Genomic DNA, 26724 nt, shown 5'->3' with positions numbered 1-26724 from the left:
CAACGAAGCTTTTACAATAACTACTATTTCAAACAACTTAGATTTTAAAAAATCTGCCAACAACTCCAAGTTCTCTCCACTCGACGACATATTCCCATCATTGTGAGTGTGGCTGTTGTTAGCACTTCCTTACTTCCTGGCACTATGCTTCAGACTCATCTTGCATATTTCCTGTCCCAGTCCTAGATAGAACCAGCTATTTCTCCAAGGAGTCCTGGTTCCTTTTATTGGAGAATGGTAATGGTATTAGAAACAAGATCTGGGCACTGCATCCGCTTATTGCTACCAGGGTATCTTTCAGACCTTCTCAGCTGACAATAAAAAAGAAATACAGGGCGCCTGGGTGGCTCAGATGGTTGAGCGTCTGCCTTCGGCTCAGGTCATGATCCCAGAGTCCTGGGATTGAGTCCCGCATCGGGCTCTCTGCTCCTTGGGAGCCTGCTTCTCCCTCTGCCTCTCTCTCTCATGAATAAATAAAAAAAAAAAAAAAAAGAAAGAAATACATGTGCTGATACTAAGTTGTATATATATACATATCTATAAACATTTCTATATGTAACCATCTGTATTTATATTAAGGTAAATGAGTTCTGGGAAGCCTGGGTGGCTCTGTCTGTTAAAGGGTCTAATTCTTGATTTCAGCTCAGGTTATGATCTCAGGACTGTGAGGTTGAGCCCAGTGTTGGGTTCCTCGCTGGGTGTGGAGTCTGCTTAAGATTATTTCTCCCTCTGCCCCTCCCCCACTCTCCCTCTCTTAAAAGAAAAAAGTAAATGAGTTCTTACTGATGTCTCCTTCCCTAATCCATCACCACATGGACATGGATCATTCTAGCCTCCTTCTCCTGCTTATCTGTAAATTCCCACTCCAACAGTTAGAGATCTAGCTTCTACCATCTACCATCCATTTACTTCAATTCCAGTATACAAGCACCGGAATTGTTAACTTGTCCTCTCAAGGGAAACAATTTTATTACCTAGAGTACAATGCTTATGTGTGGTTCCTTTTGTTTTGAGTCTTACACACTCTCTTCATTTCCAAAGTTACTCAGGTCAGCAACTTTTCCCCCTCCCCCTTCAGTAAGGTTATTTCATACATTTTTTAATAGCTAGATTCTCTTGTCACAGTATACATTCCTCCCTGAGAAATTCCACCTTCTTAAATGATTTAATTCACGTACAATAATACTGCAGATTGAATGTTTGTGTCTGCCCCCTATCCCCAATTCATATGCTGAAACCTAATCTCCAATGTGATGGTATTTGGAGGTGGGGCTTTGGGAGGTGATCAGGTGGAGGGATGGAGTCCTCATGAATGGGATTCGTGCCCTTACAAGAGAGACCAGAGAGCTCCCTCACTTCTTCCACCATGTTAAATCACAGTGGGAAGACAGCTGTCTGAACCAGGAAGCAGGTATCTGCCAGTCCCTCGATCTTGGGGAGTTCTCAGCCTCCAGAACTGTGAGAAATAAGTGCTATTTAAGCCACCCAGTCTGTGGTACTTTGCTATCGCAGCCTAAACAGATTCAGACAACTAGAGTTTATGCTTTGTGCTGTCAAGTTCTATAGGCTTTCACAAATGCATAATATTATGTACCCACCATTACTGAATCATAGAGAATAGTTTTACCACCCTAAAAATTCCCATGGGCCATTTATTCAACACTCCTTCCCATCCCACTGGCAACCACTGATTTTTTTCCATGTCTCTTTAGTTTTGCCCCTTCCAGAATGCCATATTAATTATAACCATACAGTGGGTAGTCTCTTCAGACTGGCTTCTTTCACTTAGTAATATGCAGTTAGTGTTCCTCTAGGTCTTCTCAAGGCTTGATGGCTCATTTCTTTTTACTGTTGAAAAATATTCAACTGTATGGATGTACCACAGTTTAACCATTCATGTATTGAAGAATATTTTTGTTGCTTCCAATCTTTGGCAATTATGAATAAACATTCACACGTAAGTTTTTGTGTGGACCTAAGTTTTCAAATCCACTGGGCAAAGACCTAGGAACACAATTACTGAATTATATGGTGAGATTATGTTTAGCTTTGTAAGAAACTATCAAACTGTCATCCAAAGTGGATACGCTATTTTGCATTTCTACCAGCAATGAATGAGAGTTCCTGTTGCTCCACATCCTTGTCAGCATTTGGTATTATCAGTTTCTTGGATTTTAGCCTAGATTCTAATAGGTATGTAGTGGTATCTTGTTTTAATTTCAAATTCTTTAATGACAAATGATGTTGAGCATCTTGTCATACATTTATTTGCCATCAGTGTATCTTCTTTGGTGAAGAATGTGTTCAGATCTTTTGCCAATTTTTTAAATTGTGTTGTTTTCTTCTGGTTGAGTTTTAAGAATTCTTTTTATATTTTGGTTACAAGTCATTTATCAGATATATTTAGCAAATATCCTCCCATTCTGTAGGTTGTCTTTTCATTTTTTTGTGATGGTATCCTCTGAAGAACAAAAGTATTTAATTTTGGTGAAGTCCAGTATATCTATTTTTCCACTTGTTGCTTGTGCTTTTCATGTCATGTCTAAGTAACCATTACCTAATCCAAGACTGCATTTACTCCCACACTTTTTTAAAATGAATTTTATCATTTTAGCTTTTACATTTAGGTTCTGATCCATTTTAAGTTAATTTTTTATATGGTGTGAGGGAGGGGTCCAACTGCATTTTTTGCTTGTGGATATCCAATTATCTGAACATCATTTGTTTTCATTTTTTTAAGATTTTATTTTTAAGCAATCTCCACACCCAATGTGGGGCTCAAACTCACAACTCTAAGATCAAGAATCACATGCTCTACCGACTGAGCTGGCCAGGCGCCGCTGAACACCATTTGTTGAAAAGACTATTCTTTCCCCCACTGAATTGTCCTGGTGTCTGTCAAAAATCAGTTGATCATTGTGATAGGCAGAATGCCCCCACACCACAGACATCACATTCTAATTCCTGGAATCTATGAATATGATTTGTTACATGTCAAAGGAGAATTAAGCTTACAGATGGAATTAAAGTTGCCCAACAGCTAACCCTAAGACAGGGAAATACTCCTGCACGACGTGAGTGGGCCCAATGTAATCATTACAGTCTTTAAAAGTGGAAGAGGGAGGGAGAAGAGTTCAGAGTCAGAGGGAAATGTGACTTTGGAAAGAGTAATATGATGTGAAAAGGACTCAACTTGCCTTTGTGTGAAGATGGGAGGAAGAGGGCTATGAGCTGAGAAATGTGGGCAGCCTCCAGAAATTAGAAAAAGCAAGGAAATGGACCCTAACCCAGAGCCTACAGAAAGGCTTTTAAATATATAATTCTATAAGCCTATATTACATAATAATCATAGTCATAAAAATAAGCTCTTTAAAATGTACAAAATCACTGTGGAACCAAGAAGCTGACAGTCTTTCAATTCCTATTTCCTTGGTAGACTATATTCTTCTTATGCAGAGGAAGACACTTTGAATTTCTTATTTTCATTAGGAATCACACAACAAACTCAACTGTAATAAGGTCTGGACTAGTGAAGTTTTCCTACATCTTAACCAGTTTGTGTAAGATTGCTGCTTTAAAAAAAGCAATCTTTTGATGCGTATAATATATAATCATGCTTTTCTATATGGCACAATTTCAGGAGAGAGGTATTACACCTATTTCTAGTATAGGAAAGAACATGCACTTTGGAGCCTGTCATCCCTGATTCAAAGCCAATACACTTACAAGCTTTATAACCTTGAGAGAGTTATTACTTTGCCTCTCTGATACTCAGCTTTCTCCTCTGTAAAAAGGGATACCACCAACCTTGCAGAATTAGTGCAAAGACTGAGTTAATATGTATATGATTTGAAAACATTTATTTAAATCTGGGGTCAGCAAACTTTTTCTGTAAATACTTTATAATAGTAAATACTTTATGCTTTGCAGGTCATACAGTCTCTGTCAAATTTACTCAACTCTGCCACTCTAACACAAAAGCAGTCATAGATAATATGAGCACAGCTGTGTTCCAATAAAACTATCAAAAAAGACTACAGGGCTACAGGGTGGTCCACAGGCCGTAGTTTGCTGATGCCTGATATAAATCATCCAGTGCAGTGTCTGGCACACAGTGGGTGTTCAATCCTAGGTAGTTACTATGATCATTACTTTATTTCTCTCTATCACAGCCAAGAAACACAACCTTTTATTGCTCCTTCAACTCACTCACCATTCTATCATCCCCAATTTGCAAAATATACAAAATTACCTAAAACGCTGCTGCTAAAGCTTCTGCGGTCACTCTACTCCCAATATCCAAACAATTGATTATCTTCCACACTGTTACTGGACAGATAGGAGCTTTAGGACTATTGGTTTCAGTTCAGTACTTAAATCCCTTCTATGACCTTTCCTATGAATGGCTGTCCAACATGTCTGAACACCTCCAATGACAGGGAAGCCACTATATTCCTGGGCACCCTCTCTTGTCAGGTAGCTTGGAGTTTTTTCTGAAAGCTCTTTATTGTGAGCTTAACTTCAATATGGTTCAACTTTATAAGTATACACTGAGTCCCTGCTGTATTCTAGGCACTACTAAATGCTAGGAACACAAAGATGAGTAAGATATGACCTCTACCTCCAACTTCTCACTGGACTTTCTTTGCCTGCTACTATCACCAAAACAAGTCTCCTATTTTCCCCTCATGATAGACCTTCAGGTATTTGAGGGTTAACACCTTAAGTGTTCTCCAGGTTCCAAACTTTCAATTCCTTCAACCATTCTTCACAAGTTCCTTCATCACTTCTTCACACTGCCATCCTCTGGACATAAAATTCACATACACCCTCCAAAGAAGTCCATGTGTGGCTGCACAATGGAAAGGGAAGCCAACTTAAAACTATGCAGATTTAGTTTAGTGTCAACAATCTAAACCATATTTGCCTCTTAGGAACTACCCCAGCCTCATTTACAACTCCCAACTATACCCCTTTAATTTTCCAAATGGCTCTATAAAATTAGAGGTAAGTGATAGATTTTAGATGCTATAGCAACCATTAACATTTATTTGTCCTTAAAGGAAAGCAAGATTTAGGGGCACCTGGGTGGCTCAGTCGTTAAGCGTCTGCCTTTAGCTCGGGTCTCGATCCCAGAGTCCTGGGATCGAGCCCCACGTCGGGTTCCCTGCTCAGTGGGAAGTCGGCTTCTCCCTCTCCCACTCCCCCTGCTTGTGTTCCCTCTCTCGCTGTGTCTCTGTCAAATAAATAAATAAAATCTTAAAAAAAAAAAAAAAAAAGGAAAGAAAGAAAAAAGAAAAGCAAGATTTAGCTTAAATAGCAGTCAGGGTACCTATTTTTACTTGATCCAGTCTGATGGGTAGTAGAGCCAATAATAACATTTCTAGGCTGAATTAATCCCCAAAAAAGAGATTTAAATTTAAAAAATTTTTAAAGTAAGTATACTAAAAACTCCAATGTAAAGACTGCAATTGTCAGACTAGATGTTTACAAAAGAAAATAGAAAATAGTATCACATTTATAGTAAGGCTAAGCAGTGTTTTATATTTATGTGTGATGCATCCCAAAGTAAAACGAACTTCTTACTGTGGTTCATGGTCAAAAGTTTTTGTTCCAGACCCATCTGACACAGGAATACAAGAGTGATTCTTCTCTTATGTTTTATAAAAATAGCCGGATTGGACTTTAGGAAATTAAAACTTTGTTTTTCTTTTTTTTTTTTTAAGATTTTATTTATTTGACAGAGAGAGACACAGCGAGAGAGGGAACACAAGCAGGGGGAGTGGGAGAGGGAGAAGCAGGCTCCCCACTGAGCAGGGAGTCCGATGTGGGGCTCAATCCCAGGACTCTGGGATCATGACCTGAGCCGAAGGCAGACGCCCAACGACTGAGCCACCCAGGCGCCCCAAAACTTTGTTTTTCAAAGACACCATCAAGAAAGTAAAAAGACTACCTACAGAAAGAGAGAAAATATTTGCAAATCATATATTTGGTAAGGGACTTACAGCTAGGACTATAGAATTCTTGCAACTCAACAATAAAAAGACAAACAACCAGATTCAATATGGGCAAAGGGTCTGAATAGATATTTCTCCAAAAAGATGTATGACCAGTAAGCACATGAAAAGATGCTCAACATCATTAGTCATTAGGGAAAAGCAAATCAAAACCATAGTGAGATAACACTTCATAGAGCTAAAATAAAAAAGACAGACAATAACAAATGTTATAGAGAATGTAGAAATATTAGAACCCTCATAAATCACTGGTGGGTCATAAAATGGTAAGCAGTTTGTCAGTTCCTCAAAATGTTAAATGACTCAGCAATTCCACTCCAAGATACATATAAACATAAGAGAACTGAAAACATGTCCACACAAAAATTTGTATGGAAATGTTAATAGCAATGTTATTCATAATAACCAAGAAGTGTAAACAACCCAAATATCTATCAACTGATAAATGGGTAAATAAAATGTGATATATCCATACAATGGAATATTATTCAGCTGTAACATGGAATGAAGTGCTGGCACATGTTACAACATAATGAATCTTGAAAACATTATGTTAAGTGAAAGAAGCCAGACCCAAAAGGCCACAATATTGTATGAATCCCTGTACATGAAATGTCCAGAATACTCAGATCCAGAGACAGGAAGTAGATTAGTGGGAACCAGGAACTGTGAGGTGGGCAAACAGGGAGCACCACTAATGGATGCAGGGTTTCTCTTTGAGGTGATGAAAATGTTCTAAAATTAGATTGTGGTGAGAGTTGCACAAATGTGAATAAAACCCACTGAATTATATACTTTAAAGAGGTGAATTTTATAGTATGTGAATTATATTTCACTAAGCTGTTCTAAAAAAAATTAAAACCCTTTGAGAGCTTCCCTTTGCCAAAACAGTTTAGTGGAGCATTTGAGTTCCTTCAAGTTCTTCCATCACTTATTTCCAGCTAAATGTTCAGCCCTCAACTCCAGCTATTTCCCCCTTGCACCACCTTCTGCCTCCACCCTAAACAAGGCATGACATTTCATAATTCCACACCTTTGCACATACTCTTCTTGCTGCCAAGAATACCATATTCCCTCTTCTCTTTCTGATGAACACCTATATATCCTTTAAGAACAAATTATCCCTTACTCCTCCAGACAAAGTTGGTCATCCCCTCTATGCTATAAATACTAGTTTATGCATTTGCCCCTAATAGATTCTGAGCTCCCTGAGTTTACTAGACAGTATCATCTTCAGCCCCTGAACCTAATGTTTGTAAGCACTTAGTAAATGTTTACTGAATAAATGAGTGACAAAATACTCCCTCACTACTGGCTAGAAGTAGTGCTATTTTTCTCCAACTAGTTTAATTGGTAAAATCCATACAAATAAAACTTGAGGGCTAGCCTTTAGAGACCAATAAAATGAAATAAAAATACAAATTTGGGGCCAACATCGAGACTTAAGGAAAATTACCATAAAGTAACATTTCATGGGGGTTCATAGTTCAGATACTTATTGTTGACCGAACACACTTACTGAAGTCAATAGTCTTTTATTCAACATATTAAATGTGTTGTTTAACTCTGGTAACCACAGCTGTGACTTAGTTAATGATCTCAATAAATCCTACTTAAATCAGAGACGGGGGAAAAAATTATGCAAATGAATTCTTATCTGTTTTTCTGCCCAAGGCATATTTGATAACAGATAAAACATCTCCAAATAGTCTCTACTTAATAGTCAGGAAGCCATTTGAGGTTTTATTTGGATCAAAATCAAATACAAAGAAGAGGAGAAGCCTGCTATATTCACAAATGATTTTATTTCAGAAAGAAATTACACATTTAAAAGGAGACATCGTTAAGAGCTTACTTTCACATATGGAAGTGAATCTAGGAAAGTCAACAGTTATTAATATACAAAACCACATGATTAAAAAAGACAGTAATAGATAATGACAGATGGGCACACCTTAGATTCATCTGCAAAACATCTTTTGTTTAAAAACAAAAAGATATTGGTCTTTAAGACAGCTCTTTAGAAACAAGTCTGTAGTTCCAAAGAACTTTAAAAATCAAACCAATCACACCAGTCTCCATATAGGCTGTATCACACCCATATTCATCCATTGGCGGCGGGGGGGAACCATCCAACAATTATACCTTGCAGCTAGACAAGATGTCTTCCACTAATCTCTTGTAAACCCAGGCATCACCCTTAAGCCGCTGCCTCCTGATACCCACCACATCGGGTTTTTGAAGCTGGCACACTTCTAGTTCAAACTGCATTGTCACTTTACCAAAATCTGACTGTGTTTGACACTTCAGTGTATAGCTATGAAAAACAAGATAAGATACCAGTTAGTAGGAGCATCATGAATATTCTGTATAAGAGATTTCTAAGCCTCCAGGAGGCCAGTGGAGAGAATGAACCATTATGTCACATTAAGCAATCTATTACTGCTTACAGTTTCCAAATGATTTAGCTATACCTTAGTCATGGAGCATGACTGGTGTTTTCCCAGAAGCTGAAATAGGATCTCAAGAAAGAATAAAGATGAAAGACTCTATCAGAATTTTCCCTTGACCAAAGAAAAGCCCTTCATTTAATAGCTACCCATGCCATTCATGCTCAAGAAATCTTCTGGCCTTCTTTGTGCATCTCTTTTTTTTTTTTTTTTTTTTTTTTGTGCATCTCTTTCAACAGTGTAATCTTTGAACATTAGGCCATTTCCACAATGTTCACAACAAAGGAAAGTGCAGGGAAGATTAAGAATATATTTTTGTGGGCACCTCATCAGAAAATTGTCTTTCATATAAATAAAGCTGAAGCTACCAACCTGTCAGAACGGCATATGTTTTTGAGATTTTTCTAATAGTAGTAAGAATTTATTACTAATATCTGGAAGCATGGTTACACTTTATGGCAGAATTATAACAGAAAACCCATGGAGATGGTATATTCTCATGGCTGAAACACATGGTAAATATAACTAGAACTGCAACATAACAACTCTGATGATGGAAGGGCCCAGTCCAAATGAAGCCTTAAACACATCTTAAGAAATAGGTATGTACCTGCAAAGTTAGATAAACTGAATTCATGTAAATCAATTTTTTAATCAGTTTGCATGATATTTTAGTTTGTCTTACTAATCTCCAATAAATAAAAAACAACAGATCAATTTTAAATTTTAGTTCCCTAAATATTTATGATTAGGCAGTGTTCCACAGAAGTGTAGACAAATTACTAGTATCTGTTATGAGGTTTCACAAAACATCATCCTTTTTCTTACTAATTTAGATCTGTGTTTGGGGTCTTGACCTCTTAAAAATGAGCAATCATTATCAGAAATAGGAGTACCAAAAGGAGTGCCCTATAGTTAAGGTTCCTGATGGGAAGATGAAGCATAGAGCAATTCAGTCTATGGAAGAGAAAAACCAATTCTTCTGGCTTGGAAAAAGATCATAAGGGAATATATCCGAGATTAGTAAGATCACACCACTAAAAAACTTAGCTTTTATTGCTCTGCTTTTTCACAAAGTAGTTAAAAACAAACAGAAAAGTTAAAAAGGGAAAAAAAAAGGATCAAGGCGGAGACTTTGCAGCTGATCAGGAAGTTAGAAGAATAAATTATTGGCTAGCAGCTAGTTGGTGATCGGAAAGAGAGATTATATGCTGAAGGAAAGATTATTGAAAGCTTTCTGATTTGGCTAGAGGTTCTGGAAGCATCACTAAAGCCCAAGCATGAAGAATGAGCCAGAATGAGTTATATGTGTTCTGATGATGCCTAAAGAAGAAAGCCAGGGTTCAGGTAAGGAATGCTTGCCAACATTTACAGATAATGAAAAATAAAATTACTTTTGCCAAAGATTGTTTCTTAAAATCTTACTCTACATTGAATATTCTAGTTAAATATTTTGTTATATCTATTAGTGGCTCTTTTTATCTGCCTTAATAATGAAATTTTAAAGAGACATAACTGGAAATGCTTAGAAATATGAACATCTTAGGTAGTGAGAAGAGGTCTGGCCATTCAGACCCTGAGATCACAGCCACGGAGGCTTTGCTGGCAGCTCACTCAACAGTGGGAGAGAGTTCAGGTGAAATAATTTGATAAAGTGCTGAAAACCCAGTCCTGTCCAATAGCAAGTCATAAAGGAAAGGGTTCTACATAAATCCCTAATTGGTTTGAGGTATCTCATAAATTTAGATTGCAGTTTATAAATATTATTGAAAACATCAGAGGAAAATAGAGGACTGAAAAGAAAACTGGAAGAAGTTCGGATTTTTCCTATTTTGAAAAGTCTAACTTTGAAAGTGGTGACAATATGGCGCTAGCTCACATAACACCAACGAGACTAAATTATGAACAATGACACTAGCATAAAAGCTTTTTTGATGAAAACGAGGTGGGAGAAATATTTTTTAAAAAGAGAAGTGAAGAATCAATACATGTCTTCTCAAAGTTCAAAAGACATCAAGCAATAAATGCAACAGCCTCTAAGTGTGCTTCTTACCCCTTTTGTACAAAGTCAACGTGCTTCTTTGGAAGAACAGACATTATTTCATTCAAGAGTTGATCTGGATTCACTAATTTGGTTGTAGTCACATTATAGTGAAGCTTAAAAAAGAAAAAGAAGGGGTAAGAAGTAAATCTTTACATCAACACAAAGACCATTCTACCTAATTGAGAGATTCACAAACTCATTATAGTACCACTTCAAAGGGAAACATTTCCAGAAAAATACAGAAACAATTTCCAACAACTCTTGGTAAGCTGAAATAAGATGGCACTGAAGAGCTTGGAGAAATAATATTCACTAGTAACTCCATCCATATCATCCTTTTTAACCTTCCATCCTCCTCTCCTACCAATCTTTTTAAAGAAATACATAAATATTAATTATTATATCTGTATGAGCTTTGCTCGTTTCTCCCTTCCCATGCTGTGCTAGAGATAGTAATAGTCCTAAAATGTAAACTGTGGGAAATGAAACAAATGCCCTAGGAAATGTGGTTTGTACATATAGTTGACCCTTGAACAACACAAGGGTTAGGGGCACTGACCCCGTACAATGTCAAAACTCCACATATAACTTTGGACTCCCCCAAAACTTAATAGCCTATTGCTGACCGAAAGCCTTACAGATATCATAACAGTCAATTAACACATATTCTGTATGTTATATGTATTTTTTTGTTATTTTATTTGGTTTTGTTTTTTAGAGAGAGATAAGAGTGTGTGAACACGGACTTGGGGGGGGAGAAGGGACAGAGGGAGAGCGAGGAGAGAATCCCAGGCAGCCTTAGCCTGACGCGGGACTAAATCTCACGACCCCTGAGGTTCATGACCTGAGTCGAAATCAAGAGTTGGACACTTAACTGACTGAGCCACCCAGGCGCCCCTATATGCATTATATACTATACCCTTACAATAAAGTAAGCTAGAGAAAAGAAAATGTTATTAAGAAAATAATAAGGAAGAGAAAATATATTTACAGTACTGTACTACATTTATCAATATTGTAAGTTTACATTGTATGTTTACAAGATGAATCTTCTATCATCTGTTAGTACCTACATCAATAGTCTTATATGACACAAAACACTATAGATATTATATGTATTACTAACACTGGATATCAAAAATGAAAAGATGTGAAAAACAAAGTTGTATTTATTTACAGGTATAGTGATTCATGCATTGATAACAAAGCAGCAGCAATAGGATTGCTTCATGGTGGCCTAGTGTAATCAATATGATTGCTTCACAGTAGCTTAGCCTATACACTAATGAATAAATGGTCTTACAAATTTTATGGGATACAGTAATAAAGTCATATTCATAATACAGCATTAGAAACTTGTTAGATATTTTTTAAAACTACCTGCTGGTGATGACAGGCTGATAAGCAGTTTCTCCAATCACAACAGAAGCATACTGAACAGTAACATAATTCTTTGAAAGCAAAGTTATACAACAGTAAGAAAACAAACACATTATTAATTTTATATTAAGTATCACTCACCTTATGTCTAAGTAAAGATAGACAATCCACTTCTGTGAGTCCTGCACACAATGTTCTACATGATGAATACTTAGGTAATGATGATGACAAAAAATGTCTCATGATCCTTGTACAGCTATTAGATGTTCACACAAAGACACACACATACACAATATGTAAGTTTATTAACTATACAGCATGATGATTGTTTACTGTTCGTTAAGTGAAAATGGATCATCATAAAGGCCTTCATCCTCATCTTCATGTTGAGTAGGCTGAGAAGGAGGAGGAGGAGGAAGAAGGGTTGGTCTTGCTGTCTCAGGGGTGGCAGAGGTAGAAGAGGTAGGAGAGGCAGGAGGGGCAGACACACTTGGTGGAACTTTTGGAAATACATCGTAGTTTCTGTGACTTTATGCTTTTTCATTTCGCTAAAAATGTTTCTGTACGGTGCCAATCCTCCTTCTACTATTCGCTTTAGTTTCAGTGTTCATATCATAAAAGGGTCCATGTCATAGAAGAAATCCAAAGTAGTCTTGAATAATGGAAACCCTTCGGCCAGATTGCCTAATGTCAATGTGTTTTCTGGCGCTGCTTCTTCTACATCTTCTTCCTCATTATCTGCCACTGGTTCAGAAGCACTTACCTCCATCAACTCATCTGCTCATTCTTCTGGTGTAGTGTCTATCAGCTCTTGAATTTCTCCAAGGCTCATATCTTGAAACCCTCCCCACACATATCTTTTTTTGCCATATCCACAAACTCTTTCATGATTTCCTTGCCTGGCTCTGTCGTAAATCCTGTGAAGTCATGCACAACATGTGGACCGTTTTTTTCAGCAGAAATTTATTGTTTCGGGCTTCATGGCTTTCATGACTTCTTCTGTTACAACAATGGCATCTTCAATGATGAAATCCTTCCAGACTTTCATGACATTCTCTTCCATAACACTGACAATCCTTTCCAGAGAGTACTGGGTGTAATGAGCCTTAAAGGTCCTTATGACCCCCTTTTCTTGAGGCTGAATTAGAGACATTGTGTTTGGGGACAAGCAGACCACTTGGACACCTTCAGTGTTGAACTCATGGGGTTCTGGGTGACTCAGCAGCATTGTCCAATATCAAAAGAACTTTATAAGGTACTCCTTTCCTGGCAAGGTACTTCTTGACTTCAGGGACAAAGCACTGATGGAATCAATCCAGAAAAGGGATTCTCATCCAGACCTTCTTGTACTGGCAACTTGGTGGGCATCTTTTCCCTTCAAGACTTGGGAGTTAGCAGCTATATAAACAAGGGCAGTCCTGATCATAATCCTGACTGCATTGCATGAAACAATAGAGCTAGCATATCCCTCCCTGCCTTAAATTCTGGTGCTCATTTTTCTTCCTTACTAATAAATGTCTTTCGTGGCATTTTTCTCTCCCCAGAATAGGGTATTTTTTTTTTTAAGATTTTATTTATTTATTTGACAGAGAGAATGAGAGAGAGAGAGAGCATGAGAGGGGGGAGGGTCAGAGGGAGAAGCAGGCTCCCTGCTGAGCAGGGAGCCCAATGCAGGACTCGATCCAGGGACTCCAGGATCATGACCTGAGCCGAAGGCAGTGGCTTAACCAACTGAGCCACCCAGGCAGCCCCAGAATAGGGTATTTTAGTCTGCATTAAAAACCTGTTCAGGAAGATATCCTTTTTCCTCAATGACTTTCTTTTTTTTTTCTTTTAATTTTTTTTTTTTTAAGCTTTTATTTATTTATTTGAGACAGAGAGAATGAGAGACAGAGAGCATGAGAGGGAGGAGGGTCAGAGGGAGAAGCAGACTCCCTGCCGAGCAGGGAGCCCGATGCGGGACTCGATCCTGGGACTCCAGGATCATGACCTGAGCCGAAGGCAGTCGCTCAACCAACTGAGCCACCCAGGCGCCCCCTCAATGACTTTCTTAATGGCATCTGGGAACCAGTATCTACTGCCTCTTGGTGGGCAGAAGTTGCTTCTCCTGTGATCTTGACATTTTTTTAAACCAAACCTCTTTCTAAAATTATCAAACCATCCTTTGCTGGCATTAAATTCTCCAACTTCAGATACTTCACCTTTGTTTTGCTTTAGGTTGTCATAAAGACTTCATCTTTTCTCAAATCATATTAAAGTTTATACGTATGCCTTTTTATCTGCCTTTCAATCCTGCACCCACATAAAAGCTGCATTTTCAATATGCGATTAAAAAAAAAAAAAAGCATTTTGCAAAAAGTGCAAGATTTTTGTGCCTGTTGGCATAACTGCAGCAAGGGCTTCACGAATATCCCTTTTTTCTTAAACAATAGTCCTTTTACTGGATTTATTTATCTTGAAATGGTGGGCGACCGTAGCTACAGACCTCAATCTATGGTATATATCAAGCAATTCAACTTTTCCTTGTAATGTCATGACTTTTCTGTGCTTCTTGGGGGCACTTCCAGCATCACTAGCAGCATTTCATATGGGTCCCCTAGCGTTATTCAAGGTTTATGGCATTACACTAAAATGATGAAAAAATATGCAAGAACCGCCAGAGATCATCTTTTACTATGATACGCAATTTACTGAAGAGATGAACTGCTCACATGGAAATGATTAGCATCACACAGTGTTTTTCATGGAATTTTATTTAACTTTATTTTTTTAAAGATTTTTTTTATTTATGTGAGACGGAGAGCACCGGCAGGGGGAGGGGCAGAGGGAGAGGGACAATCAGACTCCATCCTGAGCAGGGAGCCCAAGGCAGGGGTCAATCCCAGGACCCTAAGATCACGACCTAAGCCGAAATCAAGAGATGGACATTTAACCCACCGAGCCACCCAGGTGCCCCACATCACACAGCGTTTTAAGCAGATACTCAAAACACAAGCTCACCACAAGAGCAACAGAAGGTAGCTATGAAATTATTATAGTAGTACAACATGTATTACAGGTGATTTTAATGCAATTATGATTTAATACTGCACCTTTAAGTTTGTTCACATTTCTCTCAACTGTGCATGGTGCCATGTACAGTATGTTTGTGTCCATAAGTTTTGATAAATTTTAACTTTTTATAATATATTTGTTTATATCTTATGGCAGTAAATGATTAGACTGATATCTACATATATCTTTTGCATTCATGACATACCTTTTTCTTAATTTGTTTGATATTTCTAGGCTATGTGGTTTTTGATTTTTCCAAATTGTCACAAATCCCCCCGAATTTTCCTATATATTTGTTGAAAAAAATATACATATAAGTGACCCACACAGTTCAAACCCATGTTGATCAAAGGGTCAACTGTATTTTTATTTTAGTATTTATGTATTTGTTCCAATCTGATTTGGAAAAACATAATTAGCAAAAACTAATAATATACAGTTTCTTTAAAAATAAATTCAAGGGGCGCGGGGGTGACTCAGTCGGTTGAGCGTCCAACTCTTGATTTCAGCTCAGGTCACGATCTCAAGGTTGTGAGATCGAGCCCCGCGTCTGACTCCCCACTCAGCAGGGCATCTGCTTGAAAATTCTCTCTCCTTTCTCTCTCACTGTGCCCCCCCTCAACTCGCACACACATGTTCTCTCTCTACAATAAATAAATCTTTAAATAAATAATAAAAAAATAAAAATAAACTCGGGGCCCCTGGGTGGCTCAGATGGTTAAGCGTCTGCCTTCGGCTCAGGTCGTGATCCCAGGGTCCTGGGATCGAGCCCCGCGTCGGGCTCCCTGCTCAGCGGGAAGCCTGCTTCTTCCTCTCCCTCTGCCGCCACTCCCCCTACTTGTACACACTCTCTGTCAAAAATAAAAACTTTAAAAAAAATAAAATTTAAAAAATAAAAATAAACTCAAGTTTTTAAAAAGTTAGCGATCTTGGGGTGCCTGGGTGGCTCAGTCGTTAAGCGTCTGCCTTCGGCTCGGGTCATGATCCCAGGGTCTTGGGATCGAGCCCCGCATCAGGCTCCCTGCTCCACGGGGAGCCTGCCTCGCCCTCTGCTTTTTTTTTAAGATTGATTGATTGATTGATTGATTTGACAGAGAGAGACACAGTGAGAGAGGGAACACAAGCAGGTGGAGTGGGAGAGGGAGAGGCAGGCTCCCGGCGGAGCAGGGAGCCCGATGCGGGGCTCGATCCCAAGACCCTGGGATCATGACCCGAGCCGAAGGCTTAACCAACTGAGCCACCCAGGCACACCAAATCTGTTTTTTTGTCTTTTTTTAAAGAGTCAATATAAAGAAAATGCCAGATAAATAACAGTGCAGATGATATGCCGATATGAAGGTGAGTTAAATGACTGGAGTTTAGGAACCCAGCTTCAAGTTATAGGACCCTCTGTCTGCTGGATTCCCATCCAGGGCTATTTCACCAAACTAAATTGGCTTTGTCAAGATAATAAGCAGAACACTTCTAAATCACAATTTTAGTGATTCCTTTTGTAAAATAAAGAATTAATCCTAATCTATTTAAATTTCAGATTTTTACAGATTGCTTCCTAAAAAGAGGGCTTAACTACATATGATTTGCTCTCTTAACAACCTAAAGTGTTCTTTGTACCATGTACCATCCTTTTAAATTTTCTGTAAGTTTATAATTTTTTAATACAAGAGGTAGGAAGAAAAAAAATGAAACTAATTTCCTAAAGCAAGCTCTGCAGTTCTACAAAAACTTAAAGCATTATAAAGAGTCAAAGATCCAAAGTTAGTCAAGTTTCCAATGTTAGGTGTGTGCTAATTAGGACTGTGGTTCTGCTCCATTGGGGTTAAAATGCTCAACATGGATAGAAACAATGCTACTCAACACTGGAGCACCTTTTATAATAGAGCATTTCATGTTCATCTCACAGAGACAGCTTTGTTTACACATCCCAGCTCTGTGAAGTTGCCAGGGTAGAAATTATCTCGTTTTTACAAATAAGGAAATTGAGGCAGTCAAGGATAAAATGACTTATCCAAGCTACACAGTACGAAGCTGAGGCTAGAACCCAGGTCTTTTCATTTCCAACCCATATCCTGGAAGTATTAGGGAATACATGGAAAGCCAACTAACACAGCAGTTCCTACTGGAAAATGCATTCGGGTTCCATAACAATTTACACAGGTGAACACTTTTGGCATATTATCCATCAGTATTTGATACTGCTTAGCCTCTCAATAATGTATATGATTGGACATGTTTCCTTAATTTTACCTAATGTTTTTCAGAGAAATGACACTATGGTTTTCTTAATCCCAATGTCAGGGTTTGAAATATTTCATAACTGTTTCCATCTAGAGAAATCTTAGAACAAAAGGACAATGCAAAACTTCTCAGTGCATTATACAAGTTTAACAAGGGAACAAATATTAATGGAGAAGTCCTATCTTCTTCCACTTTAACCAGGACATAAACGAACATTCTCCCCTGAAACACACTTCTGCCCAACAGCTCATCATTTTCCTTCCCTAAACCTGCCTAGATTTGCTCTCAATGAGATTCTCAGTGCAAAAACTAAACACAGACCCACTCCCCAAACCACAGGGAACATTGCCATCTTCTCTGCCCTCCTTCGCGCCCCACACCTCTTGGGACATGTTTTTTTCACAGCACAGAGCAACATCCCTGCCTGTCTTCACTGCCACTCTACGAGATCCTCAATGACATGGGCTGTGTCTTATTCATACTTTTACCTCTTACTTCCCCCAAACAAACATGTCATTCATTAGATGTCTGAAGGAATGCTGAGAGAATCCTAAAGAGTAAGAAGTATTTTATATCCACTAATAACTTCTTTTTCCTTTCTTTTACCAATATTTACCATATTGTCCACATCACTGACACATTAAGCCTTTTAAAGCGTAACAGGACTATCAAATAAGGTCCAAATCTCTTAGGCCTGTGAGGACCTCTTGGCCTACCTTCCCAGTCTGCTGCTCACTATTTTCTTCACATATACCACATTCAAAGTTCAAATTCACTTCTCATGCATTGAAATATTTTTTGAGGGCCTACAAAGGTATCCATGTGTCAGGGACTCTCCTACAATCAGAGATATGACAATTAAGCTCAAGTACCCATCCTCAAGGCAGCTCTCAGTTCCCCATCTATACCCATGCTTCCCCACCTCCATGTTGCCTCTGTGATTAATCGCTCTGAGTATTTTAATTATAGTTATTTGCTCCTTGAAAGGAGCAAGTATATATAATTTACCTCTGCACTCTCAAAGCCCACTGCATCAAAATGCATAAAATAAAAAATAATCAATTCATTCATTCAGTACTTCTCTTAGAAAAAAAAAAAAGTCCAGTTAGCAGTCAGCTTCAGAAATCCATATTAAAGAATTCCAGTCCACTTACCTTTAGTCTTCTTGGCCCATCTTTGGCAGAGCCCTTCTTTTTGCTCCTGGTAAGCACAGTGATAACCTTATCCAATCCCCTTTCAAGGCTCCCAAACACTTTGGTTCCTTTTCTCTTTGGAGTATCCTCTACATGTGCTTGGTTGAGATCCAGTTCCACTGAGCGACATCTTAAAAAAAAAAAAAATCCGTGAGTAAAGCTGGGCCTCCTGCCAGGTGGGGCCCTCAAAGGCCACTTGAGTATGCCAAGGCCGGACCACCTCACTCCCCAGGGAGTACAAAAGCCATCTCCCACTGGAACATAGTCATCACTCCTCCCCTCGGCCAACTGCCACTTGGCAAAATTATTTTCCCCTAGCTTTTTTTTTTAAAGTCAATATACAGAAAAGTTGAGTGAATAGTACAGCGAACAACCATATATCCTCTTAGATTCAATAGTTGTTAATATCTTGCCACATTTGCTTTCTCTATGTATATAGATAAGTAAATACATTAAATATATGTGCATCTTTGCTGAACCATCTGAAAGTAACCTGACTGAAGATATCATGAGACTACACTCTGAAACACTTCAGCATACATAACCAATGAATAAGGACCTTTTCTACATAACCAAAATACCAACATGACATCAAGAAAATTAATAATAATGCCATAGTACTGTCTAATATCTAGTTCATGGTCTAATTTCCCCAGCTGTCCTCAAAATGGATACTGCTTTAAAAAAAATAGCTATGAAAGACAAGGAAGGGTCACCAATGCTGCAGAACTGTCCACACAAGAGGAATGAGTTTTCTCTGAAGCACCCGTTGGTATCTTTACTATTTGAGTAACTGCTATCTGTTAGTGGATATCTATATTCTACTGGCAGAAGCATAGGAAGAGATGGGCCTCAGAAAGGGTACTATGTGGCTGGGGCCAGGGCCACTGTCTTCCCAGCCTGCCATATGGTAAGGTGCCAGTCCTACTCCTGAGGAGTTTCAGAATTCTAGCCCATGAGGAAGGCAGCAGCAACAGCTCCAGGAATGGACACAGACCATCGTCATTCAGCTAGACATTCCTACAGTCTCCAACATAATTTATACAATGGTTTTATACCTTAATGGGGTTTATCATACATGAAAAAAGGAAATCTGGTTACACATACTGAAGATCAAAGAATCTAAAAAACAGAACACTTACCGCCTCTCAGGGCTAATGACACCTATCATTAACTTCTCTGTTCCTGCCGAATTTGTTGGCATTTTAATTGGGGTTTCTTTCAGGCATTGGTTTCTGGCTATTAGAAAAACAAGAAACACAAACCACATGCAGGTGACATATTACGGTTTCAAAACTTCTATCAATAACGCATACATCACTTATTCATTGACTCAGAAATACTGTAATCACTTGGCCAGTGCTGTTAAGGCTCTAATTATTTAAAGAAATGTTTCCTTGTGATTTATAATAAAAACAAAATCATTTTGCTTTGCATGTGTAGCTCTTCTTTTTCCTTCACTGCAAAACTGAGGCCATGCTTAATATTATATGACAGATTTAAAGATCATATAAATACAGATTTTATGACTACTGATTCTCCTTTCTATAAATAAGTCGATCTGTATTTATACAAGGATCCAATTTATGCTTTTAAGTGAAACAGTATTGAGAGGTGTTAATTCAATTCCTAGTCCTAGTCAACTCCTGTTAGGCAAAGAGAACAGTCCCTGTGAAGTCTTGACAAAAGTTATTAAACAGCTGTGAGCTTTGGTTATTTTTATATTCCCTATTCTAGAATTTTGTGTTTGATTCTACTAGGGTGTGTGTATCCAGTCCGGACAAATTCGCAATAACAAATCTGGCTACCACAGATTGGTTAACTTTTTGTTCATGATCTAAAAGTTACATGCCCTTTAGAAGTAATAACACTTTATAATAAGTATAAGATATCAAGTTTTTAAAAAGACATTAGAGGTGTTGTTTTGTTTATGACTATTCAGCACTGTTTTCATTGGTTCTATAAGAATAAGAAAATAAGATCACTCATGGGTATCTCTGAAAATAGTTTTCATCTTTGTACACAAAGAGTATCTACTACTATACACAGTTACTCTTCGACAAATTGTCACTAACTGGATTGTACTTCTCTTAGAAAAAAAAAGTGATTACTGCTAATATAAAAAATGACTCAGAGTCAAAGTCAAATGCAAAGCACTAATGGAAGCTATCAATTGAGGCTTCAGCCACTAGCTTCCATAGGTGGCTCTTATGTTTAAAGAAAAATAACCAGGGGCGCCTAGGTGGCTCAGTCAGTTAAGTGTTTGCCTTGGGCTATGGTCAGGATCCCAGGGTCCTGGGATCAAGCCCCACACCGCACTCCCTGCTCAATGGGAAGTCTGCTTCTCCCTCTGTCCCTCCCCTGCTCATGCTCTCACTCTCTCTCTCAAATAAATAAAACCTTTAAAAATAAAATAAAGAAAAAATAGCCAATAATTCCTTTTGACCAATACAATCTTTCTCAAAGGGACAAGATACGCAAACTGATGACACTTTAACACTATAAATTCCAAACTATCCATATGTCAAAACCTTCAGAATTACATAAAAAGTTAAAAAACACAGGGGCACTTGGGTGGCTCAGTCAGTTGGGCAGCCGACTTGATTTCGGCTCAGGTCATGATCTCGGGGTCCTGGGATTGAGCCCCATGTCAGGCTCAGTGCTCGGCAAGGAGTCTATTGAGGATTCTCTCTCCCTCTGCCCCTTCCCCCAACACGCGCGTGCGCGCACACACACACACACACACACGTGCACACTCACACTCTCTAAAAAATAAATGAATAAATCCTTAAAAAAATTTTAAAGTTAAAACACACACACACAGTAACAGAAGGGATATAAGCATCAAAGTCTTAAAAAAAAAAAAAAAAAAAGCCCTCAATGAGCCAAAGTCCACTTACCTCCCTACCCAACTCCCTGACTCACATAGGATGTTGTAGCTATATTAACAAATAACAGAAGAGAAACAACCCCATTAAGAAAAACTGCAATAGCAGCTACTACTAAGGTGCCACTATATCCAGACTTATCTTACTCATAACAACCCCAGGCAGCCACAAATGCTTATCACACCAAACTAGCCTCACAATTCTGGGGAAAGTATTGTTTGAGTTGATGAACGAGAGAATGCCATTAACATAATAATAGAACTTCCAGTAAATATTCTGACAAAGCTTTTCATACTATCTGTATAAGAAATAGAGCTCTGGAACTGGCTATCAGGCCCACTAGTAAACTGGAAGCACAATGGCAGGATGTGATTTAGCAGCAGTTCACATGGCACTGTTTCAGAATTTCGGTTCATGAGGCTCTTAACATAAAACAAGAGTAGGTCGGGCTCCTAGGTGGCTCAGAAAGTTAAGCCTCTGACTCTTGATTTCAGCCCAGGTCATGATCTCAGGCTAAGCATGGAGCCTGTTTGAGATTCTCTCTCCTCCCTATGCCTCTCCCCACTCACACATGGGCTCACACTCTCTCTCTCTCAAAAAAAAAAAAAAAAGAATATATCACAATTGCTGGAAAAAAGGCCAAAAATGTTTAGGGGTCATTTTAAAAAGTGACAAAGACTATATCATGGTAAATAAAACCCCTCAGGCTCTAATTTATTCATTTCTTCGTTCAACAGATATGACCCTACCATACACAATGCATTGGGCACCTACTATATACCAGACAATAAACATGGCCCCTACTACATACTATACAATGTTGCAATGAGCATGGCAGACAGAATTTCTACTCTCACAACACTTACTGTCTTATCCGGATGAGACCCAGTACTAGAAAACTGGGTTCAGTCCTAAGCACTGTGTTTTAAGAGGCACGTTAACAAAATAGAATGTGCTCAAATGAGGCCAGCAAGAAAACACTGAGGTGTCATAAAGGAAACAGCTTACATAATTGGTGCTGACTGAGCTGACGAGGAAACCAAGGGCAATGAGAAAGTTGTAATATCCAGACATAGATCTAGATATCTAGAAGGACATCACAGGTCTCACCTGTCTGCTGGGATATGGACAAGAGCAGGATTAGATACCAGAACTGGATATCTACATGAGTAAGAAGGGCTCAGCAGAGACTTTAGCTTTAGCCATGATAAGTGGGGGGAAAGGAGAAAGCAAAGTCTAAACCTGGATATATGACCTTGGGCAAATCACTTGTCTGAGTCTCAGGTTCTTCGGCTGTGAAAAAGGCAGGTGGATGAAATGAGCTCTAATTTGCCTTTTGGCTTTGATATTCTATGATGCTATAATTCAACTCTATATATGTGAAAAAGAGAAAAAATATCACTCAAGAAAAATTGGAAATTGACTAATATGCTTTCATTTCAACCAATGCAAATAACACACGATAAAAAAGCAGAAATTTCTGAGAGCAATGCTAGTCATTTCTGACCTGTTATGTTTATTTAGATGGTAAGAAGAATGGAATTTAAAGTATTTTACCAATGATTAGTCCACATAGCAAATACCTTTTGAGGGTGTAGCATAATGATTTGGTGTAGAGAGTATTTCTCTCTTATACTGGTTCTTATTAACTGGAGTCTTTGGCTCAGGAAATACAAAGCAGTCATCATCCTTTACAGCAGACTTAGGCGTATATACATTCTCTTTGTTCTTTAATTTATTGGCAGATGCTCTGCATAATACTGGAGTTAATGATTTAGATTCCAGACCATTTGATTCTGTCCAATGCTTGGCAAACTGGAAGAAAAAAGTTCCTGGATAAAGCACACTGACGAAGAAGAAAAGTCAATTTCTCTACAACATGCTTTAATCATTTGCAAATTACCTTGCACCATTTTTATTAAAATGAAATACTCTCAAAAGGATATTATTGGCAATATCAGGAAATTTGAAAATGGAATATTCAGTTCTCTGTAGTACATGTAGATCACCTTAGGCTGTTCTATTGACAGATCATTTCAACATGTTTCAGGTTAAATGTTAAACATACCCAGATCTCAGGCAATACTGAGAATGGCCACAAATAAATCCTAAGAATTGTTTCCCATGCCTAGATTGCCATGGTTTGTCTCAACATGTACCAAAAAATAAAAGCTTAATCAATGATTAGAGCAGAAAAACCATGCTAAAATACTCTAAAAGATATGTTGGATACTGGGGCGCCTGGGTGGCTCAGTCGTTAACCGTCTGCCTTCGGCTCAGGTCATGATCCCAGGGTTCTGGGATCGAGCCCCACATCGGGCTCCCTGCTTGACGGGAAGCCTGCTTCTCCCTCTCCCACTCCCCCTGCTTGTGTTCCCTCTCTCACTGTCTCTCTGTCAAATAAATAAATAAAATCTTTAAAAAAAAAAAAAAAAGAAAGAAATGTTGGAAACAAAATATTTATTAATCCTTTTGAATTTATGGTTGAGCTTGCCAAAAAGTAAGGAAAATCCTCAGAGTCCAAACTAAAAAGAGGAGCATGTATCCAGAGATGTAATGAAGGCTGAAACTGTCCACTGCTCTAAGGGCATCTACCTACTATCTCGGAAAACTGACAGCGTGGGTTTCAACAGCCATGGAAGCCCTAGACCTAGAACCAAAGCTCTCAAGAAAAGCCAGAAGGGGCTTTAACTAAAAATGAAAGGGTGAATTAAATATAAATCTGCCTTGGAAAGGAGTTTGGCACAAAAATGTGTCTGTCCTGGCCTTGGCTCTAGAGAAGCAAAAGTCTCCTTTAATAATTTATAATTTCATATAGGTTTGGTAACAAAATTCATACTACCTCCATGGTCTTACCTGCATTCAAGGAAGATATAATCCCTAGCTCTTAAAAAACCATTCCAGGGAATAAAAAAGGAACACATCCCAGTTCATTTTAGAAGACTAATATAATCACAATACCAAAATCAGATAAGATTAATACAAAATGGGATGGAATGCAAGAAAAGGAGAAGAAAGCCTTTCACTCATTATTCTATATTGTTCTATATTTGTTTGAATGTTTTGCAGGATAAATGTATCCATGTATTACTTCTGTAATAATAAAATTAAAATTTTCAGAAGAAAAAAGTTATAGGCCAATTTCATCTAAGAACATAGAAGCAAAAATTCTAAACAAATTTTAGCAAACTAAGCCCAGCAATGTGTTAAAAAAATAGTAAACTGGGCTTATGTAAAGAACAAAAGATTATCAAAAGGAGAAGAAGACAGATCAGTTGTTTCTCTGAGTTGGGGGGAATATGGAGTTGCCTGCAAAGAAGCATGAGGGAATTTGGGAGGGGCAACAGAACTGTTCTTGATTTTGATGGTGGTTACATGACTGTATGTATTTGTCAAAACACACAGAATTGTACACTAAAATGGTGAATAATTAACTACATGTAAGCTATACCTCATTTTTGGAATGGGAGAGGGGAGGGGAAGGGAGGGAAGGGGAAGAGGGGAAGAAAAAAAGGACAAGAAAAGCGAAACGAGGAGGAGTAAAGTGCTCCAAAATGGAATCTTGGCTTTCTTCAACTTGGAAATAACTGGCTTCTCTTTCATTCATATTCCAACAATCTCTCATTAATGTTTTCAATGGAATTAGGAATTCATTAGATTTGCAAGCACATACACAATACTGCATATTACATGGAGCTACTACACATACTCACATTAGAGTCTAGATGTTTTTATAACTAAGACAACATACACTGCTTTAAATAGTAATACAAATAGGGGCGCCTGAGTGGCTCAGTCGGTAAGCATCTGCCTTCGGCTCAGGACATGATCCCAGGGTCCTGGGATCGAGCCCCACATCGGGCTCCCTGCTCAGTGGGAAGCCTGTTTCCCCCTCTCCCACTCCCGCTGCTTGTGTTCCCTCTCTCGCTGTGTCTCCCTCTGTCAAATAAATAAAAATAAAATCTTTAAAAAAAAAACAAAACAGTAATACAAATAACCAACCTGTGGTGTTTCAGGAGTGGCCACACCTGTTGATGAACTGTCTCCACACCAGTCATAGTCTATCAACCCAGCCACATAGTTTTCATCACTTGTCGTCATATCTTCTAGACTCAGATTCTGTGACTATTGAAAAACAGAAAAACTTAGAGACAACACCATCATGATTCAATTTTTAAAAGAGTATGTTTGAGGCACAGGGCAAGGCCCTGGAAGCAGAAACAAAGCAGAGATAGTATATTGAAGGAGCTCACCATCCAGGACAGAAAATAGGAAGTCAAAAAAATGCTAATACAAATTACTACATAGGAGAATCTCTTGACTCTCAAATAACATGTCTTGGAACATTTTTACATTATATGCCATACTATTTAGCTTATTATTATCAGATAATCACTGTACCACCAGACAAATAACAAATAAAAAGCTCTGATGGGGTGCCTAGGTGGCTCAGTCGGTTAAGCGTCTGACTCTTGATTTTGGCTCAGGTCCTGATCTCAGGATTCTGGGATCAAGACCTGCATTGGGCTCCTCGCTCAGTGGGAGTCTGCTTTGGGATTCTCTCTCTCCCTTTTCCTCTGCCCCTCCCCCCTTCAAATAAAAAAAAATCTTTAAAAAAAAAAAAGCTCTGACAAAGTAGAAAACAGAAGGGAAATGACTTTGAAATATAGGTTTCTTCGTTGTAAGTACATACAGAGTATGCAGCAATTTCTCCTAAAAATAAACTAGCTTTATGAAGCATCTCCTGGGGACAGGAGATTTGGGGTCCTGTGCTAACAATACCACTAGAGTTAGTTATCTTCCCTCATTCTTCCCCCTCTACAAACTAAGGGTATACTAGACACACCCTAAATCCTAAGTCTATGGAGTATAATCGGATTTTTTTTTATTTCTCCTTCCTTCCCTTCCCCTCAACATCGAGTTTAGCTGGCCAGACAATTTTACTTGAATTCTTCATCTCTCATCATTTACTTTCCAGTCCCACTGCCGTTGCTCTAATTCATGAACACATCTTCTCAGACCTGAACTATTCAAACAGATGGTATGGTCTGTGCCACCAATGTTTCTACCCTCTCAGCCAGAAATGACAGAGTTCTCCAGTTATCATGAACCAGAACTACCTACATGCAGTGCTAGGTGGAGAAAAATACTAAAGCTAAATCTAGGTTCAGTGAGGGAAAGAACAGTGTTGTATGAATGACGGCTGTCATGGGCACTGCAGAAGGGAGTAACAGCACACACATCCCTAACTGAACAAATCTGGATAAATTTTCCAAAATTACAGTCATGCAAGTGACTTATCCTATCTTGTTCAAAAATCAATGGCTCCCATATCTATAGCATAAAGTCTAACCCTTCTGACATGACATTTCAAGGTTCTCTACAATCTAGATCTCGCCTACCCCCAGCTCACTTCCTCCTTCTCTTCCTCTCACTTTTTCCCTACTTGACCTCTCCATCTTA

General features: G+C 38.5%; 1 protein-coding gene across 7 annotated transcripts in view; it reads right to left on the bottom strand.

Annotated features, from left to right (window-relative positions):
• Positions 1 to 7955: 7955 nt before the first annotated feature.
• The window catches only part of MELK (maternal embryonic leucine zipper kinase), an 82619-nt gene continuing 63850 nt past the window's right edge, over positions 7956 to 26724 (bottom strand). For 6 of the 7 annotated variants that reach the window (XM_021691389.1, XM_044920470.1, XM_044920472.1 and 3 more), the window contains 6 exons: positions 25264 to 25386; positions 22845 to 23076; positions 19516 to 19612; positions 18335 to 18503; positions 10521 to 10624; positions 7956 to 8334 (listed from right to left, as the gene is read on the bottom strand). In XM_021691389.1, coding sequence (XP_021547064.1) covers positions 8157 to 8334; positions 10521 to 10624; positions 18335 to 18503; positions 19516 to 19612; positions 22845 to 23076; positions 25264 to 25386 — 903 coding nt within the window. In that variant the 3' untranslated portion in view covers positions 7956 to 8156. The remainder of the gene's footprint in view (positions 8335 to 10520; positions 10625 to 18334; positions 18504 to 19515; positions 19613 to 22844; positions 23077 to 25263; positions 25387 to 26724) is intronic. The other variant, XM_044920469.1, reaches the window with a different exon arrangement.

The sequence above is a fragment of the Neomonachus schauinslandi genome, chromosome 13 (genome assembly GCF_002201575.2).
Source record: "Neomonachus schauinslandi chromosome 13, ASM220157v2, whole genome shotgun sequence".
Lineage (NCBI taxonomy): Eukaryota > Metazoa > Chordata > Mammalia > Carnivora > Phocidae > Neomonachus > Neomonachus schauinslandi.
This window is presented reverse-complemented; position numbering and strand designations above follow the sequence as displayed.